This window comes from Mytilus californianus, unplaced genomic scaffold, assembly GCF_021869535.1.
Source record: "Mytilus californianus isolate M0D057914Y unplaced genomic scaffold, xbMytCali1.0.p SCAF_7, whole genome shotgun sequence".
NCBI classification, from domain to species: domain Eukaryota; kingdom Metazoa; phylum Mollusca; class Bivalvia; order Mytilida; family Mytilidae; genus Mytilus; species Mytilus californianus.
In genome coordinates, this window is record NW_026262723.1 from 112609620 (window position 1) to 112632327 (window position 22708).

The 22708-nt window shown below is 32.6% G+C and overlaps 1 protein-coding gene across 2 annotated transcripts in view; it reads right to left on the reverse strand.

The window, feature by feature from the left end:
• Positions 1-22708, reverse strand: part of LOC127708011 (uncharacterized) — a 174800-nt gene that overhangs the window by 146660 nt on the left and 5432 nt on the right. For both annotated transcript variants that reach the window (XM_052212800.1, XM_052212802.1), the window contains exon 3: positions 21505-21678. In XM_052212800.1, the coding sequence (XP_052068760.1) occupies positions 21505-21678 (174 nt within the window). The remainder of the gene's footprint in view (positions 1-21504; positions 21679-22708) is intronic.

Consider the following 22708-nt stretch of genomic DNA (forward strand, 5'->3'; position numbering starts at 1 on the left):
AAACTAAGTCCCCTGCTGGCGGCCATCTCGGATTATGGATCGGCTTCAAAGTACCAACACTCGGTCAGCACCTCATAAGAAACATTCATGCCATGTTTGGTTTCATTCCATTCAGTGGTTTTCTAAAAGAAGACATTTGTATGTATTTCCCATAGGGTCCTATGCTAAACTTAGTCCCCCGCTGGCGGCCATCTTGGATAATGGATCAGCTTCAAAGTAACAACACTTGGTCAGCACCTCATAAGAAACATTCATGCCATGTTTGGTTTTATTCCATTCAGTGGTTCTCTAAAAGAAAACATTTGTATGTATTTCCCAAAGGGTCCTATGTTAAACTAAGTCCCCCCGCTGGCGGCCATCTTGGATGATGGATCCGCTACAAAGTAACAATACTTGGTCAGCACCTCAAAAGGAACATTCATGTCATGTTTGGTTTCATTCCATTCAGTGGTTCTCTAGAAGAAGTTCAAAATGTAAAAAGTAAACGACGACGACGGACGACGACGGACGACGGACGACGGATGCCAAGTGATGAGAAAAGCTCACTTGGCCCTTCGGGCCAGGTGAGCTAAAAAGGCTAAAAGGAGTATAATTCTGCCATATATGAATTAAGAAACAAGTCGACAAGAAAAGGAGAACAATTGGTTCAAATAGGAATGCCAATTGTGTGTTGAAAGACACGTTCTCCAAAACGTAACGAATATGTATATATAAATGTCACTAAAGATACGTCACTTTTTGAGGCGTTGATCCAATTATGTGACGCGCAGGTCATACTTCGTTTGTGGTGTCCTGGTGTACTGTCGTAAATTCATGTGAGGTGTCCGTTGTAATTCTGCATTGTACATGCTTTAATGTACTATTATATTATCTATTTATGTATTTCTCTGTCCTGAGTGTTCTTACGTTTATTTGTACTGTATTCCTGTCACGTAGTGTTGTCATTTTAGCTGTATTTTGAAAAATTTCATATGAACGGGAGGTTTGGCTAGCCATAAAACCAGGTTCAACACAGCATTTTGTCTTGAAATGTCATGTACCAAGTCAGGAATATGGCAGTTGTTATCAAATAGTCCGTTTCTTTGCATGTTGGCGTATATTTTGTTGCAGTTCTGTGTTTTTGTTTTTCCGTTGTCTTCCTCATATAGTTGACGTGTTTCCCTCTGTTTTAGTTTGTGATCCGGAATTGTTTTTCGCTTTATCGATTTATGACTATTGAACAGCGGTATACTACTGTTGCCTTTATTGATCTTTTTCTGAAATTTTCGTAGTTTTTTTCGAAATGTGTTTAACCATTGTGAATAGCTGAAATGTGTCAGTCAAGTATCTTCTAAATGATCTTAAATTGCAATAATGATTTTTAGACAGACAAAAGTACCCATACTATATGCTGCTTTGGGTTGTGGTGGTCAATTTCTTGTATAGCACATTGTATAACATCTAAACTGTATAAATTAAATCTACTTTAATTGTTAACTTTACTTACAACATTATTTTTGTTATCCGCATCCAGTTCATTCTTCATAGCAATCTGTGAAGCAATAAATGCCCTTTCTGCAGAAGTGAGATCAGCGTCGTTTGGTCCAGATAATTCCTGTCTGCTGGAGATATCCGACATTATTGTATATATATCTAATGCTGTTGGTGTATCCTTTGATGTCTTGGGTAATATGGCTTCCAAAGCATTGTTAAGGACCCTTAGCATACCTGAGAAGATAGTATTTGTCAGCGTAGATAATGAAATTGAGAGATGTGGTTGGAGTGAGAAAAGTTTTGCTACTGGACGTTAAGAAAATAACAAAGCATGTTCGATATTTGTAATTCGAGGATGTATTGCTTTTGTTTTAGAAATGGTAACTTATATATATAAATAGCTTCAGTGATATGGAATATTTTAGATAATTATCAAGAAATCTAATGAATCTCTTGATTTATTTTATCTCCCCCTCCTATATTTCGAAAGAACAAATCAAACAAATATTTAAATCAACTGCATAATGTCTAAATTTCTTTCCCTTACGATTTGCCAAATTGTCTGTGTAAGTTGTCTTCCAACCCTTTCACGCTGGTCATACAAATGAGATGATTAGCTAGCTATACACCAGGTTTATACATTTTCTACACGAGAAAATGCCTGTACCAATGACAGTTGTTTTCCATTCGTTGGTGTGTATGAGCTTTTGATTTTTACATATAAAGGATTTTCCGTTTTAGATTTCCCTTGAATTCGGAATTTTTGTTATTTACTTTTATACATCATGTATAGTTTTAAGATATTACCATGACACGTAGAAATGTAGTCTTCATACTTTGGATATGCCTCATTACTGGTCAATTTTACAAGTTTTTTCCAATAGACCTTTATTTCCTTCTAATGCCTTGGACTGCAAAATGTACAAATATTAACAAACTGTTATCATAATAAAGAATAACCATGTTTTTGTGAATTAACTTTTTTTATAATCACTGAAATTAAGATATATATGTACGTAACATTTTAAGTCTGAAAGTAAAACTTAAAACACAAATATTTGGCAGAAATTGTTTACTGAGATGGAGGCAGTACAATGAGATGTGAAACAGTTGTATCCCGTACAGCTACAGCTTACATGATGAAGATGTCAATCCTTTCGCCAGACTTATTGGAATTGGAACATAGTACAAAGTGATGTCACTCGTACATACAAATGACACAACAACAGAATGAATTAACAATGCATTCAAGCTCCAGCTACTATTCAGATTCGTAATCATCAATATAACCAACAGTCATACACCTATATGATGGTGACTGCTAACGAAACGGCTAACCCACAGTAAAGTATATTTGAAAAAAAAGATTCCAACCCTACTCCGAAATTACACAAACTAATTGATGCCCATAGCTTATATTTAACGTGTTAATACGTGATCTATATACATATATTTCGGTTTTTCCTTTCAGAACGATATGTCTATCTTTTGAAGAAACAACCTGGACGATACCAATTTTCAATGAAATGTGCTTCTAGGCATACAATCACCTGTGTGAGGTAAATCTTTACCCTAATAAAAATAAAAGCTACAGTTTGTTAAAAAAATAGTTCATTCGATAGAAACCGTGTGTTGTTGTCAATTGGGGTTATACTGCACACTTTTCCATTTAATGGTTTTTGAAGGTTTAAGGCAGAAACAATCTTTTCCTCGATCATTTTAGACTGAAATACCAGAAAACATCGTTAACGCACAGTTTAACCTTCGATAAGTAAAGTTATGTTACCTTATCGCTACAATGAAGGTACATTATACGAGATGCATTTGATGCTGGCATAACACTTTTAAAAAGCCACTCATGTGTAGGATTATTAAAATTAAGAAGTGAGAACAAAATATGGAGGTATTATAAAAGGTATCCATCGTAACGTATTGGAAATTGTACTGTGATGTTTGTTTTTCATGTAACATACAATAAGATGTGATATATAAAGGCAACAGTAGTATACCGCTGTTCAAAAGTCATAAATCGATTGAGAGAAAACAAATCCGGGTTACAAACTAAAACCGAGGGAAACACATCAGCTATCAAAGGAAAACAACGGAACAACAGAAACACTTAAGTGCAACAAAAATAAATGCCAACATACATAGAAACGGGCTATTTGATAACAACTAACATATTCCTGACTTGTTACCGGACATTTAAAGAAAAAATGGTGTGTTGAACCTGGTTTTATGGCTAGCTAAACCTACCGCTTATATGACAATGTTAATAAATATCGCTAAAATGATAAAACTTCGTGTCAGGAATACAGTACAAACAAACTCAAGAACACTCAGCACCGAGAAATGCATATGATTGCCAATGAGACAACTCTCCACAAGATACTAAATGAACATTTCGATTTTGGGCTCTCTTTGTGCCAGTGTGTTTTTTTTTTACATTTATCTTTACCTTTTACACTATCAAATTACCAAATATACGCATTTCTGTAGGGAACAGCCCAGTAATCTAATAGGGGTATAATATTCCATCCTTATTCATATTTAAATAAAAAAAAATTTATAGCCAGGCAAAAATGAGAAATCAGGAATTCGTTTTAAATTTGATTTTGAATATATATATTTTTCCGTGGTAAAACTTTCATGATCCCAGAGACAAAAAACCAACATTTTACCCCCAAAGCAAATAGATAAATTCCTAAGCCATTGACTTGATTTATTTGTTTTTAACAATCGTAACAATTCATTTTTCCCATTTGTTTCTTGCTTCATGCAATAACAGAAACATTTGAAATATAACTGGCCATATCTTGAATAGTGAGTTTTATTTCACTTCATAATGAGCAGTTAAGAGTGGTTCAAAGCATAAAAAAAGAATGTCCCACTTCAATTTGGTCGGTAGAATGGGATACAATTTCCTGCAAGACTTAACATACGGTATGTTAGTCACATAATGCGCATTCTTTAAGTTTTTCTTGTCGTTTGACACACCTTGGGGGTATCAGGATTGCCCAAAGTGGAGGTCGTCTGCTCGGCAAACCCGACACCCCAATGTGTGTAAAACGACAACAAAAAAACAACAAAAAAAAAACAAAATATACAAACCGTAAAACTTGCATTATCTATAAAATAATATATTCTTTTGAACATATTTTGTATCTAACTGTCTGAAAAAAAAACCCAGATCGTATGCTTGATCAACTTACCCAGATAAGTAATTCACTAAATCCTGTTTTTTTTTTTTTTATATTAGTGACGGTATTTGATACTATAACAAATTCCGGTTAACATTCGACTTACTACCCATATCCTTATATTTTCAGGTAGTATCGTTACAACAGTTTTAGATGCCAGAAAATTGAAAATTACTGAAGCTATCTTAATTCTGATTGTTACATGCTGACTAAGTGTGGATTTACATGACGGGTGATGCATGCATAACATAACTTCCTTGCCCTGGCAATGCACCAGCCAGTCGCGTTCTTTTTGGGGTTATTGCAATTCCGTTAGTTTGTTTTAGCGTCATTTTTATCTAGAAAGAATAATAAATAAAACATACGGCTGAGGAATTTGCGGTGAATAGCTTGTTTCCAATGATTGTACCAATACTGTTAGCAACCTGGTCTAAATTCACAGTGGATGTTCCATCACTTGCATTAGATGTTTCAGCCAGTATCGTGGAAAAAGTTGTCAATTGCTAAAATAAATTGGAGCATCTATAAGCTATAGTGAAACTATTTATATGTGAGTTTAGGGTTAAAACATTACATATTAGAGGGGTATCTATTCAAATACATTTATAAATAACGATATCTATATATGTAATTTGATGCAATATTCACAATATTGGATTATATAACCGCTTTTTTTTATTTCATTTAATGTCGATTAATAAAAATAGTTTCCCGTTGTTTTTTTTTAATATGCCCTCCCCCTGTTCCAAAAAAAAATCTCTATATTCAAAACTTGCGTATCATTTCTGCAAAAAGAAGCACATGAAAAGGGTACCCAAGAAAGTAACCATGTCAGGAATAAGTCAAAAAAAAAAAAAAAAAAAAACAATCGGTTGAAATACGAAAAAAACTATATGAATGGAAGAAGTATGTTCATTATATGTAAAACTAATACATAAGGCACATATTCTAAAACAGTAAACCCACCTGCCACATAAAAAGAAAATAAATTGTATCATTGGCATTTATACCTCATCTCCCTTTTTAAAAATCATTAATTATTGGCCAATTTTTAGAGACAACGTCTATAAGAAGTCAGAAAATTATGAAAACATCAAAAGCGTACTTGGATTTGAAGAAGGCAAGTCGAAAAAACAGAGTCTTACATAATCTTACCAATTTTACAGTCACTCGATACAAAAACATTTTTGTAGCAGGATCTGTTATCCATTATGAGCACCTGAGATCGCCCTTTCTTTCGTATGTTTCGTTTTATTTTGCAACGGTGTTAATTTCTCTTCCACTTAAGAGTGCTAAATGTCCCTTTGGTATCTTCCACCAATGTTTCTAAAGTTATCACACATAGTTTTCAAAAAACTTCAATATATTCTGCCTATATGAATACTAAAACACGTTTTAAAAAAAATCTGCCAAATTGATTGGCTGATATAAGAAGTTGTTTAGGGTTGATTTAACTCAAATTTGTTGAAAATCTGTAGACAATAAAAATTCTTAAAAGAACAGTATCGGAGAGCATAATTAAGCAAGAAGCACTAGAATATTGCAGCTAAAAGTTAAATCATGATATCAAAACTTGAATTTAATAATGTCAATGTTATATTCAGCTCAATATATTTACCTCTATTATATCACTTGTTACATCCCCATAATCAGGATGTTTATACATATCCCACAGTTCATCAAATGTTTTTGTAACATTTGTACCATCAGACAGTATTTCTACCCCAATGTTCACCCATTGTGCAGGTTCAGTATCAAATATTGTTGTAGTTGTATTCTGCAGAAACAAATTGTAATTGTAGAAACTGGCAATGTTGTTTAGATTTAGTAAAGGAATTTTTTTATCTATTATTCCTATTGGATAGATATGTTGATGTTGTTGTATGTTTGTATATTGTATTTTATTGGTTATCACCTTTGAATAATAATGTTGCCTACTAACTGTTTTATTTTGAGCGCCAGGCGTACACAATTATAATTCTGGTATATTTGATAAATTTTAATACCACAAACTAAACACACATACATATCGGTCAATACCGAAATTCGATGTGGACTGAAAGTATAAGGACTTATATTGTTGACAGATTTTCTATGTAATCATTATATAAAATAATAAAAACACAATCAAATTGCTTATTGACTTTGATGTTAGAGAGAAATAACATACCAAATCTTTGACCGGTGTTCCGGCTACCTCTGCATTCATGGCCACTTGTTTTACATTCCCAGTTTTCCAGTAATAATCCACATCTTCAGCCGAGGAATATAAGAATGACGATACACTATGTTGGTTTGATGTGGTATAAGTGGGTAAAACCTAAAACGTTTCTCAGTATTATGGTTATGTATAGTTTGTCTCATTTTCGAATATAAAACAAAATTGGTTTCACGCTAGATGATTTATAAAATCATTATCGATTTTTGTGGAAAGGTTATGTTTTTTTTTAGATTATTAAAATATTTGTGTATTTAGAAAAGTTAATATGCAATAGAGAATTTATAAGAAGTAGTGGGTTCGTAAACGATAATCAACGAGCGACGTTAGTCTAAAGTTGATTATCGTTTTCGACTCCACTACTTTTTATAAATTCTCTAGTCTATAGATATAAAAAGTTGTGGTATGAGTGCCAATGAGACAACTTTCCATCCAAGTCACAATTAGTAAAAAGTAAATCATTATAGGTCAAAGTACGGCCGTCAACACGGAGTCTTGGCTCTCATCAAACAGCAAGCTACAAAGGACCCCCACAAATGACTAGTGTAAAACTATTCAAACAGGAAAACCAAAGGTCTTATTTACATGAAAAACGAAAAACGAGAAACACTTATGAATTTGATGCGACTGTCATACAAGTAAGAGGTTTAGCTAGCTATAAAACCAGGTTCAATCCACCATTTGCTACATAAGAAAATGCCTGTACCAAATCAGGAATTTGACAGTTGTTATCCATTCGTTTGATAGTAAGTAAGTAAGTAAGTAAGTAATGACTTTATTTAAAGAGAGTGACTCAATAAGCATTCACTAATCTACCTTGAGGCCCTCACTAAGAACAAACAGTACAAATATTACAAAGCTCACAATTTTGAACATATTATGTAGATGCAATATTCATGCTAACTATACATTGTCGTCTGTAGAACAAGAGAACATTAAATTCATATATATATACATACAATACAAAATCATTAGAATATATGAGTGAGTTGTTATAAATCATTGACAGTCAAGAAATTTACACATTTTTGTTTAAAAGTGTCCAGGATTTTACAACATTTTATTTCATTTGGTAGTTTATTCCAAAGTATTGAGGAGATATGTGAAAGATTTCTTCATTGAATTTGTGTTCGGTCGTTCAACAGATAAATTATCATTTGCAGATGACCTTAGATTTCTACTATGTAGGTTAACAATAGGACAACCGAGTAATCAGGTGCTTTATCGTTGAGAATTTTATGAATAAGTTCATGATATGCAATTCTAGGTTTGAAATTTAACCATTTTAGCTCTTTAAATAATTTTTACTAGGTGTTAGTATTGGCGCATCAAGTATAATCCTTGCAGCTCTTTTCTGCATTTTAAGAATTTTTTTATATCGATCTTTATAACAGTTTCCTTATATTGAGCAACAAAAATCAAATATGGGAAGAATATAAGCCTTATAAAACAGCTTTCTACTATCAATATCCAAAAATTTCTTAATTCTAGATAGCAGTGCGATACGAGAACTTAAGTTTTTACATACATAGTCAATTTGAAATTTCCAGTCCAAATTTTTGTCTATATTTACACCCACAAGTCTCTGTATTTCAACAGGTGTGATTGTGCTATCTTGTTTTGACACATTCATATGATTTCCTAGCAACATTCGTTTCTTATTCATTCCAATTAACATGGAAGTAGTTTTTTAAGGATTTATAACCATCATATTGTTCAAACACCAATTATGATGGTGTTGGCATCGTAATGTGATTTTCTGTCTATCTCTTCCTTATTTGATCTATATGTATGAAGTGTTGTATGATCGGCATACATATCAATGGCTGTATGAGTGGCTTTTAAAGTCATGTCATTTATGAATAAAACAAACAGAAGGGGACCTAAAAGAGACCCTTGGGGAACTTAATATTTGATACATTTAGAATCTGAGGCTGTATTACCAGAGCACACTTTTTGTTTTCTGTTAGACAGGTACGACTCAAACCATTTTATTGAATGACCAGAGACTTTGTATAAATGGAATTTAGACAGAGAATGACGTGATTAACCAGATCAAATGCTTTTTTTAAATCAGGAAAGATTGTTCCTACAATATTTCCATTATCAATACATTTAAGCCAGTAGTCAATTAATTTGGTAAGGTCTGCCTGACATGAGTGGTTAGATCGGAATCCAGATTGTGCCTCATGTAATACTTTATTTTTTACAGATATAGATAAAAATGTATTGTGACATGTTTTTCAATTATTTTTGATAGAGTAAGAAGTATTGATATAGGTCTGTAGTTTTCTGGCGTGTGTTTATCATCATTTTTAAATATTGGATTTTCTTTAGCTAATTTAAGATTTTCTGGGAAAACACCTTCTAGTATACTTAAGTTTATTAATTACGTTATACTTAGGGCTAAAGCTTCCGATTACAATTTGATGAAAAAAGGACCAACTTCATCAAGTCCAGTCGCTTTGGATGTTTTTAGTATAGAAAATAATTTCTTAGTTTCATCTAGCTTAATAAACGGAATCTTAAATTTAACACCAGCGGGTTTTTTATCTTGAACATAATCATTTATTTTTTTTTGCTTAAAATTGCGTGTTATTTGCAATATATTTATCACCTAGTGTTGTAAAGTGTGTGTTGAAATGATTTTCTATATCTTGCATATGATCATATTCTTTATTGTCAAAATTCATGGTAGATGGAATTTCATTTTGTGCTTTGGGTTTTAAATCTTAAAGTAAAGCCCAAATTTCTTTCGGTTTTTGTTATTTTCTATTTCTTGCTTGAAATAGGACTGTTTAGAGTTTTCTATTAATTTGGTACATTTGTTGAACCAATAATGGAAGTTGTTTCCAATCCCTCTTGCTTTGATTGTAGTTTCTTTTCTTTTGAGCGTCTTTCACCTCATCTGCAAGCCAATCTGGTTGGCGTATACGTTTAATTCTTTTAACTTTGACAGGAGCGTGTCTGTTAATAATTTTGGTATCCTCTGCCTCATTTTTGTATCTTTTTCCTCTTTTTTTTTTAAATATTAAGGTTTTTTTTTATGATTTGAAGGTTCAATTTCACATGCGATACGCGACTAATATTTTTTTTGTCTTCAATAAATCTGATTTGACCGGCATTTTTTGCGCATAAAGCAAGATGTTATGTTAGAAATACATGAACAAAGCAGCAACCAAAAGACATTTATCTGTTCTATAAGAAAAATATTGTTTTTCAAGACATTGAAAAGAAAATATTTCTCATAATAAGACACTAAGAATTATGTGTATATAAAGATAAAGTTGCCATTTTCAATGTTTGATTGCAGATAATTTTAGATATCAATATTTTGGGCAAATTGCATGCATTTGATTGATATACCATAGTTCTAAATTGTAATTGTCATATATACATTATTGACCGATATATTTTCTTAAGTCGATTAACTATGATAGAGGTCTACCTAATAAAGATCAATAATTATAAAGTATTTTATATTTCTAAGGAGACGGATTTATATAAGAGCACTGCTCTTGTTTCCTAATCCCAATTATTGAATCTTTTGTATATTTCGTTTCTATGTCTTTACCCTTGTAGCTATATATTATAACGATTTCTTAAATAAAATATGTTTACAGTTCAAACTGATAAAGATATCATATGTTTTATGTTTGATGTTTGAACGTTCTTCTCTGACAGATATTTTTTTTAATTTGTGCTCATAATGTTCTGATTATTTTGTTGATTGTTATATTTGCATTCTTGTCAGATGTTTTTCTTTACATCAATATTCTATATATATATGTTGTTGCTTGTTATAAATACATACGAGTCTAATATGGAAGCAGGACAAATCGCCCCACTGGCAAATCGCCCCACTTTTTCACCAACTCGCCCCACTTTTTCACCAACTCGCCCCACTTTTTAAAAAATCGCCCCACTTGTGAAAAGGGTTAAATCCTGTTATTTTTTCTCCTGCCAACTCGCCCCACTTAATGAAAAAGGTAAAATCTAGATGAATATGTAATTTTCAGGTCTGCCAACTCGCCCCACTGACTTAAAACGAAAGTTAATTAAATTATTTTTATTGACTATGAGGTGGCATGACTCAATTCATCAGGACTTTTCTATTTTTCATAAGTGGGGCGAGTTGGCAAGACTCAATTCATCAGGATTTTTCTATTTTTCACAAGTGGGGCTAGTTGGTATTCATGTCACAGAAATACTGATACTCACTTCTTTCTGCTTTATTTTAACAAAAAGAAAAGAACTACAAAATAGATATAAGAAGATGTGGTATGAGTGCCAATGAGACAACTCTCCATCCAAGTCACAATTTGTTAAAGAAAAACCATTATAGGTCAAAGTACGGTCTTCAACACGGAGCCTTGGCTCACACCGAACAGTAAGCTATAAAGGGCCCCAAAATGACTAGTGTAAAACCATTCAAACGGGAAAAGCATGGTTTTTGCATCAAGTTGGTCGAGTTGGCATTACTAAATTCATCAGGATTTATCTATTTTTCACAAGTGGGGTGAGTTGACAGACCTTATTTCAGAGGGATTTTTACCCTTTTCATAAATGGAGCAAGTTATCCAAACTATTTTTAATGGGATTTTACCCTTTTTCATAAGTGGGGCGAGTTGGTAAACAAAAGTGGGGCGATTTTTCAGAAAGTGGGGCGAGTTGGTAAAAAAGTGGGGCGATTAGGTGTGGGGCGATTTTCTAGTGGGGCGATTTGTCATGTATTATGTCTAATATTATATTATTTGTAACATGTGCATCCATGCTCGATATTTGTTTTAATTGTTTTGTGTTCTTTTTTGTTTATTACTATTTGTCAATACCTGTCCGATATTTTTGATACACTCTGTATAATCGATAAAAATATCATAGATCTGTATCTTTATTGTAACATTATAACCATCTGCATCGATACCAGGCTTTACTTTGATGTAATTCTCTGCCTCTGCTGTAACAAAACATTTAAGGGACATAAGCTATGATTAAGATAAAAAAAAATTGCATGACTTGTTTTAAACATTAATTAGAGGGGATATTAAAATAACAAGTAGAACTGTAAGATATTGCTCACTTATTATACCCCCGCTCTAATTGTTTGTTAAAAAGGAAGTTGACGTTGATGTTGAAGGAATCTGAAAACGCTTACACGGTAAAACATGTTCAATAAAGCCTAGTGGCGGATTTTCAGGAAACTCTTATTTGTAGTTCCGTAAATGCACCGAAAATTTCATACATGGCTACTTTGTGTTGGAATAATTTATATACCTAGGAAAACTAACAGGAAGTTATTATTTGTAGATCCAGAGAATAAAACAACAGAAATGTAATGGAAGAACGGTGGTAAAACACTATAACATGTTTCACCCCGCCACATTCTTTATGTGCCTGTCACAAGTCGAGAGCCAGTAGTTCAGTGGTTCATGTCTGTCATATCTGTTTTTCGAAGATTGTTTTGTTATCAATTAGGTCGTTAGTTTTCTCAATTGAATTGTTTCATATTTTTTATGACGGGGCCTTTTATAGCCGTCAATGGTATGGGTTTTTCTCATGATTGAAGGCTTTACAGTTGCCTACAATTGCTTACATTCACTTCATTTGAACGTTTGTGGATAGTTGTTTCATTGGCAATCAAACCACATCTCCTCATTCTTATATACCCCCTCTTTGCAGAGGGAGTATGATAATTCGGAAACAGCGGTCAGTTCGGTTCAGTTTTTATGACATAAGCTACACCATATCGGTTATTATGGGAATTGTCTTGTAGACAACAATTCGACCTTATTTTGGTCCTTATGAATGCAACCTATGAGTTAGCCCTTAATTGGTGATGGGTTTCGCTTGTTCTCAGCATGTTCGGGTAGTAAAAGAAAAGAATATCGAATTGACAAAAATAAAACAAAGGAGCCATCAGAAAGAAAATATTTCATTTTACTCATTTGGCCCACAAAAAATTTTCATATACAGGTAAAACGATGATTTATGTATTTATTTTTAAATCTAGATATGTAACTTTAATACATTATCTTTATAATATTTCATGTGCTTCTCTCTCTTTTAATATGCTTGTATATAACGTAACACAGGAGTATAGTTAATTATTTTTTGTTTGTTGTAACTCAAATATCGGAGTCGGAGTCAATTTAATGGTAATGACCACATCAATCACACAGTTCACAATCTGTTCGAAAAATAAAATCTAATTTATTACTCAACATTTAACTGTTTCTGATATCACATATTGTAAACTTGAAAAATTATGTCATTGAATATCGTTTTAGGCCTTTTCTTGATTCTCATTCGTAAAGCATTCTTTCTTTGTCGTTTTACTGTTTGTCATTGTGTTATTTATCTCTATTTATTACGAATTCCTTATAAGCAGCTTACAGAGTTTTTTTTACTTGTGAAACTGGATTGAAATCAATTCAACATTCTAAATGAAAAAAAAAGTCTAAATTTGATAGGTCTAATACAAGGCAAATATATTCTAATGTATGGATACTAATTTAGGACCTTAATAGTTAAAGTATAATCAACATAACGACATTATTCCAAACTTTATGTATATGCAACTTACAACCATAATATAGAAGTGTTGCCTTTCCTTCGGAATTCGTCTGAACTATTCGATAAATCAGCTGTTCTTTCCAGTCATAACTCGTATCAATTGAGGTTCGGAACCCTTCGTCATTCCATCCATTTGTTGTTACTTTCTTTTCCCCTAAAACGTAATGGATATTTTAGATGCTGTTTGAATAATTCAATCAGTTCGACAATAGTTTGTTGTGGTATTTCGTTATAAATTCAGTTAATAGTTTTATTAATTATATGTAACACAACTTTTTACAAAAAATACGACTGGGTGGTCCCCGCCTCAAGTACGTACAGAAGATCGTGGGTTCGATCCCAATTGGGTTAAACCAAAGACTTGAAAATGATATTTGTTTCATCTGAAGTACGTGCATTTCGAACCAATACTAGTCGGACCATAGTCAGAATAAAATATTTGAGTAGAACTAAATGTCTATCTATGGACTGCTACCTTGTAAACTAGGACGAAAATAATCAGGCTGATCATGTTGGTCTAGGACACAGAAAGGTTATATCTAAATGAAATCAACATGTTTACGCCCAGAATATGCTTTTAACTTGCATATGGATGCTAAAAAGCCATCGTACCATCTATTCAATTAAAGTTATAAGAAAGAGACAATTCCATCGAATAGATAAAATTGATGGACAAAATCACAAAAAATAACTTAAAATAAATCTTTCTCAAGTTTACCTTAATAAAATTAAATGAATATAGGTCGACGCATTTATTTTATAGAAGTATTGGATAATAATTAAAAGATTGTGAACAAATTAAATAATAAGTTCTTTCCCCTACACCTCTCTCCATAAACTGAAAAGTAAAAGTCAACAAAAAGAAAGAAAAACAGAAATCTGCTTTTTAATATGTTTTGTGAAGGCGTTAATATATAGATTGCCTTTATTTTAGCCGAAACATTTTACGATTATCATATGGGTCAATATCATTAATGTGCCTCAAGTTGAGGAACACAATAGTTGTGTGCATTGGACATGTTTCAATCTTTAACAAGTGACTGAGATTAACTATTTGTGCTGATTTTGAGAGGAGAGGACCATAGAATAAAGGTGTAAAAACTATTGAGTTATTAAATGTATGTAAAGAACTAAATTTCGAAAGGACTTATTGTGTGTCTCAGGTTTAAAACAAGCAAGTTTTCGATATGAGCAGATGAATGATGGTAAAGGCTACCATTACCGGCTACCTGAAATGAATTGCGCTTGTGTACCCATATAGGACCGAAAAATTAAAGTAAAAAAATGCATTCTGTCGGCAACAAAGCCCATTTCAGCTAACTTACCCCAGGCTGCATCCTCGATCTCACAAGACCCTCCATACGGTAGTATGTTTGTATTGACGGCCCAATACTAATGCTTGTCTCCCCTGTTGCAAGCTGCATGTGAGCTTCTATAAGGTATCCAGCACTAGCATTTAAAACATTGGCTTGCATAACAAATGCACTAGTTTCCAATTCTGAGAATGCAATAAAATACATGTAATACATTTACAATTGATAAGCTTACGATAGATTTATAAATGATTTGTTAACGTTAATAAGAATAAAATGTAAAATCGTCATGAATATCACGTTATTGCTAGTAAATAGAAAAAATAACTAAAATACCGAACTCCGAGGAAAATTCAAAACAAAAAGTTCCTTATAAAATGGCGAAATCAAAAGCTCAAGCACATAAAAAATTGATAACAAATGTCTCTTTCCTGACTTGGTACAGGCGTTTTCTTATGTATTAAATGGTGGATTTAACCTGGTTTTATAGCTAGCTAAACCTCTCACTCGTATGACAGTCGCATAAAATTTCATTATATTGACAACGATATTTGAACAAAACAAACAGACATAACAGGTAAAATTGTCAAAAATAGGGGTACAACAGTAATCATTGTGTTATAATCTTAATCACTATAAAAACAAACCAATATGTCAACAAAGAAACACAAAAAGGCATATAGACAAAGCACATTAGTAAAAAAGAAAGACAAAAATACAAAAAGTTACCATAGCGCAATAACACAATGACGGGATATATAAGTACCGAGCCACGTTAAATGGATATAACCGACAATAGACTAAACAGTAAAAGTAATATTCACAAAGACAAATAAAAAAATACTATAACACGTTATTAAGATGATAAACAACGTCAGTACCTAGAATCTATACTTCAAGGCCATCGTGTATTATGGCGTATTAAATTATAAGCCTGGTACCTTTTGATAGCTATTATTTGTGTGTGTCTCTGTCCTATATGTTCTCCCATTTATTTGTATTGTAGTCCTGTCATGTAATCTTGTCATTTTAATGTTATATTTAACATTGCCATAAAAGCGGGAGGTTTGGCTAGCCACAAAACTAGGTTCAACCCACCATTTTTCTTAAACTGTCCTGTACCAAGTCAAGAAAATGGCCATAGCTATATTATAGTTCGTTTCTGTGTGTGTTGCATTTTAGTGTTGTGTTGTTGTTTTCCTCTTATATTTGATGTGTTTCCCTCAGTTTTAGTTTGTAGCCCGGATTTGTTTTTTTTTTATCTCAATCGATTTATGAATTTCGAATAGCGGTATACTACTGTTGCCTTTATTTGTGAAGTTGATACGGAATATTTATCAACAAGGTCTTAGTATCTTCCAATGACCTTTTTTTTAGAAAAAGGACAAGACGTTCTTTGACATACCCCTGGTACATCAACCTTTCTGCTCAGACACTAATGACGTTTTACAAAGTCTGAGTAGGCTAGCAGCTGCAAGTTCTTGAATACCGAATAAGTTGGGAAATGTATATCCCATATGCAGGTGAAGTTGGTATATTACTACTACGATGGGGGAAATTGAAAAATTTAAAATTAAAATCGTCTCTTTTGTCATAGATTATGATACTGAGATGACCGCGTATGTCAAATTCGAGGTATAAGTCTACAAATGAAGCAGAGGAAGACATGTCTGTTGTTTCTTTCATTTCTAGTTCTGGAGGATATATTAATGGAACCCGATAAAAAAAATGTGGATTGTTTATGGAAAGAACTTCATCAATGTATATATGAATGTGAAATTAGGTAATCCGGCTCCTTTGAAATTATTGTTTTTGACAAGTGTCTGAAGGAACTCCAACTCATATGAAAAGTGTCATCTAACAAAAAAGGATTGCCTGAAAGATTTAATCAAAGTTGAATCCTATAAAAAGTCACTATCCGACCTTTTTTTGACAAAAGGTGACTACTGACATATTTTATCAAGTGTCATCCAACTAGAAGTTACTGCTGGCAGATTCTATCAAAGTGTCATCTAACAAGAATTGACTATCCGACAGATTAAATCAAAGTGTTATTTTACATGAAGTGAATGCCCGACAGATTAAATCAAAGAGACATTTAACAAGAATTGACTGCCCGACAGATTTTATTGAAGCGGAAAGCTATATATAAGGGGCACACTATATTAAGTCACTGCCCGAAAGATTTAATGAACTTGTTATCTAACACAAAATGATTGTCCAACGGATTCAATCTATCTAGAAGAGACTGCCGACAGATTAAATCAAAGTGTCATCTATCAAGAATTTACTGTCCGACAGATTTGACAAAAGTGTTATCTAACAAGAAGGGACTGTCCGACCGATTTATTCGAAGTGTCATCTAATGAGAATTGACTGTCCGACAAATTTATTCAAAGTGTCATTTAAAAAGATGTGAATGTCCGTCAGCTTTAATCAAAATGTCAACTTACGAGAAGAGACAGCTCTATGGATTATTTTTGTCAAAGTTCATTCAACAAGAAGCCACTACCCGACGGATATAATCAGTGTGTCATCTTACAAAAAGTGACTGTCCGACAGATTTATTAAAATTATTACGTAACAGTAAGTGACTGTCCGACGGATTTAATTTACGTGTCATCTAACAGGAAGTGACTGCTGATCGATGTAATCAAGTGTCATTTAACAAGAATTGACTGTCCGACAGATTTAATCGAAATGTTATTTTACAAAAAGGGACTGCCCGACTAATTTATTCAAAGTATATGTAACAAGATGTAACGTCTTTTATTAAAGTGTCAACTTACGAGAAGTGACCACCCGACAGATTTTCTCAAAATTTTATCTAACAAGAAGTGACTTTCCGATGGATTTAATCAAGTATCATCTAACAAGAAGTGACTGCCCGACAGATTTCATCAAAGTGTCCTCTTCCAAGAAGTGATTGTCCTCCAGATTCAATCAAAGAGGCATCCTGTACGAAGTAACTATGTAATGTATAAATAACTTTTTCTGCTTATATTATTACCAGATAACATCCAAGATTGCCAGTAATCATTTGTTGTTGATTTTCTACTGAAGATATCAAAATCTTTGACTTTCCACCAAAATTTAAATCCCTTTTGTTGTTCAAACGTACAAAAAGGACATGAGGCCTTTAACGATATTATAGAAGTCAAAGCAGTCTTCGTCATGCAATTCAGTCTGCATCTACAAAAGAGTACATCTGAAGTCCGAGAGAGTAAAATTAGGTCAGAACTCAATGCATCGGATCAGGTTTGGTAATATTTAGATCATGTTTGATTTGATCAGCTGTTAAGCGACTTTATTAGGTTTTGGATTTTCAAATATTTTGGCGTCGAGCATCATTGAAGAGACATTATTTTTGTTTTTGTTATAAACTTGCACCTGAATGTCGAAAAAGCTACCAAAATATGCATAATGTTCTTTTCAGAAAGCAATTAATAAAAAAAAACCTTTAAAAACTAAATGTGTTTTAAGAAGAATAGTTATTTCTATAAACATTTTCGTTTTGGAATATAAAAAAGTTCGGATGTTGGCACCGATATATTTATTATGTTAATTCAAGCGTCACTAATAAGTCCCTTGTAGACAAAACTACTGTACATCAATTCACAAAGATTCGTCATGAGCAGTTTGAAAGAGAACATTGTGTCTTTGATAACATATAAATTCATATCAAGTTTGAACATGTGACAGAAAATTATCCAAAGGCAAGTTTAACACTGAATATGTAGCTATATTCTTATTAAAACATTTATCATACACATAAGTAAAGACCATCTTCGCACACAAGTACTCTATTTAGAGTACTAATACAACAACAAATACAACATTCCTTTTTTTGGCATTATATATCAATATATGAATAAGAATTATGATATATATTTTCTGCATTCATCTTTTTTCAAACAAAATTCAATTCATGAGTAATGAAAATAAACTTTAGTTTGGTGCGTTCGAATCGCTTATTAAGATTAACATCAAAGGCGAAATATTTCAAAGCAAAGGCTGTTTAAATACATAAATGCGCGGAGAGCCATGTGGACAAAAAGGACCTTAAAAGAATAGCCGAAATCATAAAAAAAATCAACATTGCTTTAGGTTTTTTTTAAAATCTACTGGGATAAAAGCACATTCGTAAGATCTGTGTGTCTTCTGTTATCATATGATCGATATTTTCTGGCACCAATTGTTTATAATTGGAACTAAAAACTGTACTTACTCTATATCTAGTACTGGAGGATTTCCCGAAACTGATTGCGCATGTTGTATAAAATAACTAACTGACTCTTCAAATTCTACTCTTATATACACTAAAAATCCCTTTCCCTCTGAGACATCTTGTGGGGTAACACTCAGACTTCCGGTACCATCATCGATTCCGTTGAACAATTTACAAGCACTAGAGTGGAACAGATCATCCTTTAGCCAGTTCAAGTAATATGTTTCTTGCTTTGCCATTTTATCCCAATCAAATGAGTTAATTTTAGTAAATCCGTTAAAAATTTCTACTAGATAATTCATCAAACATTGTCCAGAGTCATCAATAATTAGTTTCAAGTATCCTTCTATTCCTATTACATCTACCAACTCTGTTGCATTTTTGATGTAAGGTTGAACATATTTAAAGCTATCCAACAAATTTCGAAGATCGTATGCAAATTGTTTCGATACATTTGCGTTTTGTAGCCATTCTAGTAGATTATCAAAAAATGTATCATTAGCGCTTGCAGGCAACCCAGAATGTTCACGTAATTTATACAAACTATCAAGAGTCAATGAGATATCAGATATCCCTTCAAAAAAGTCGTCTGTATCCCGTAGAAAGGCTTCATATTTTACATTATATAAATCATTTAGAAATCCTAACATTTCGTTTAAAACAAGTGTGTTATTTCCTGGAATAGATAGGATATACTTTAAATCTTCCAATTCAGATTTAGGATTTGACTCCATTTCATACATAAAGTCAATTTCAAAAAATCGCGTCAGAGCTATCAGATCATAGAGAGGCGCTGGCGTAGTTGCCTCCTCTGTTGTTGTCATTGCTTCAATTGTTGTCCTATTACTCCAGGTACTAACAATATTCTCTCCTTGATTTACCGTTGTTTCTAGTGTTGTCATTATTGAAGTTGTAACATCGCTCCCGTTCCATGTATTGGATATGGATGTCGATGAAAAATTATCGTATGCTTCTGTTGTTTCGTCTTTCTGTTCTTTGGTTGGGGGATATTTATCAAGTACAGTCATGACGTAAAACTCACTTCCTTTCATGCATGTGGAATTAGAAATTTGTAGGCTATTTACAACGGTGTAAAGTTCATACGAATTGATGAACGGAACTTTGTTTTCTATATATGAAAGAAAGTTAGTGTCGTACCATTTCTTTTTATAGTCACCTTTATCCTTATAAGCTAATACTGGTGCAATATTAAATTGCAGTAAGTTATAGATATTATTTGTTACAAAACTAAGACATTTCCAAGAAAAAATAAGACCAGAAGGATCACCGGGGCCTTTAGTTAAACTATACGACACAGAACGAGCGTCAAATTCTGCGGGTCCTTGACCAATATTCCTTCCGGCTCCACCTTTTATAAATGCATGTGGCGGTGGTTGTTCTATTTTCACAAACATTGATTCTTCCATCCAGTCTGCCATGCTTGCAGGATATCCTATTTTTGCATACAAACGATAATATCCTATTTCATGTTGCCCTGGATTAAACTTGAACATTACACTGTATTCATTTTCCCCATCCTGCACTTCTTTATTAGTAGTTATGTTTATTATCTTGTATAATGCAAAATAAGTATGAATTATTGTTGCTGTTGTACAATTGTTTTTCGTCAGAAGGTATATATCTACCTGTGCTGAGGTATAAATTGACATAGCATTTTCTATTTTTAGAAATTTGTCGCTAAACATTTGGTATGTAAGACATGGAGGCACAACTGCAAAATACACCAAAGTCTAATATCAAAAGGTATCGAAAAAAAAATTGAATGGAGTATAGAAATATGACAAAAACGTAAACTAAAGTATCGAACTCAATGGAAAATTAGAAAAGTTCAAACAACTGACAAAGAGAGAGAGAGAGAGAGAGAGAGAGAGAGAGAGAGAGAGAGAGAGTATTATTTGTCCAGTAGGTAAAAAGGCGTTATTGAAATAACTCGTTTTTTTTATCAGAATGATCAATATTGCTAAATCTTTGTTCCCTCCATGAGAATTTTAAGTCCTTATTATTTTTAGACAAAATAGGATTTATTTGCGAAATCAACATTTTTCTATATAAATGAAATGTCCATATCAACAGATCAATGTTTGAATGATAGTTTATGGGTGGGACATTCAAAACAAGAGATACACACCCTCTTTAATCACTCGGTCTCGATTCATAGAGTTTTTCTGTGTTTTGCTTTGTTTTTTTCTGGGTTTGTTTCTTCTGAATGAATCTATCAGATTTGAACATCAGTAAACGACTGTTGTCTCAAATTTTCATCACATTCTATCCATTAATAAATTATATTCTTAACCACTCTCTCCTTTGAAAATATTTTTTATTACACTTTAAGTAGGTATTTGTTATAAAAGTATACAAATCTAACACTTGTCTTCTTTTTTGTAAATATGTTTAAGGCACCTATTGTGATCAAGCAATATTAATTGACAAAGAAGCCCCATTTTGAGTTAAATGTCTATTAGTACTATTATTCCTTACCTCTGCAATTTCCTTCAGTCTGATTTACTCCTATGCAATATTCGCCTCCACAAATATTAACTGGATTATCACATTTACGTGAACGTAGATAAGTACCAGTTCCGTAAACGCCAGAATTCGACTTTATACAGTAGCTCCAAGCTCCCAATTCTCCCCATTGTCCTGCCACAGGTCCTAGTGAAAAAACATAAAAAGCGTTAAATATTTTACTTTTATAGTTTTGTCAATGTGAATGTTGTTTTCTAGCGGTGAATGTCGAATTTACTTTATTTAAAACGGTGTTTTCAAATTGGATCATGTTTTTTGTTTGAAAATTTACATGTTCCGATGTTTCATGTATTTTGTTATGCCTTAGGATTGTGAAATTATCTTTTATAGAGACCTAAATTATCCGCTATTATATGATATTTGGAATTGGGAATACATATGAAAGTTGTAGAAAAGTAAAATGTTTTTAATACAATTGTAAGATGAAAGAGTCTTAGATTTTATGTACTCTAAAAGTTCTTTGAAATTGTTTAGTATCCATATTTGATTCACACCACCTCTAGAATATGTGGTTTCACAATAACTTAGAAGCCCGGCTTTGATTGCTGATAACATTGATGTTAATAATTTAGAAAGTGGTTTTGTGGAGCACTTGGAAGACACAACAATATAACGTTGTTTGTAAGGATACTTGTGTAGTTTAGGTATTTTTACAGTGAAGGAAGATCCAGTTATTCATCTTTGGTTGAAATTCCAAAGACACATAGAACAGACCTTAAATTATACAGGATGTCCTCCTTAATAACTTGGTAAGTGTCGTGGGAGTATATGTTGAACACACCAATTATATTCGAGGACTGATTTCATTATCGGAAATCTACATTCTAAACAAATTAAAGATCAAAATAAACTGGATCGCTTAATTTGATAAATTAAAAAAAATCTCCCCCAGGAATCCAAGTTGTTCAAAAAGAAAATTCGAATAGAAGTACAGTTTATTTTCAGAGAAATAAGATTATATGAAAATATAATTATACTGAGAATTCATTATTAACAAATACAATGTTATATAACTCTTTAATAAGTATGAAAATAGATCAATCTATAGGGACAAACAGATGACTTAGAATCCTAGAAATACAAGAAACTCTACATATCAATTCACATGATTCATTTACCAATTTATTTTTTGAATATCTGAATGAAAGTAAATTAA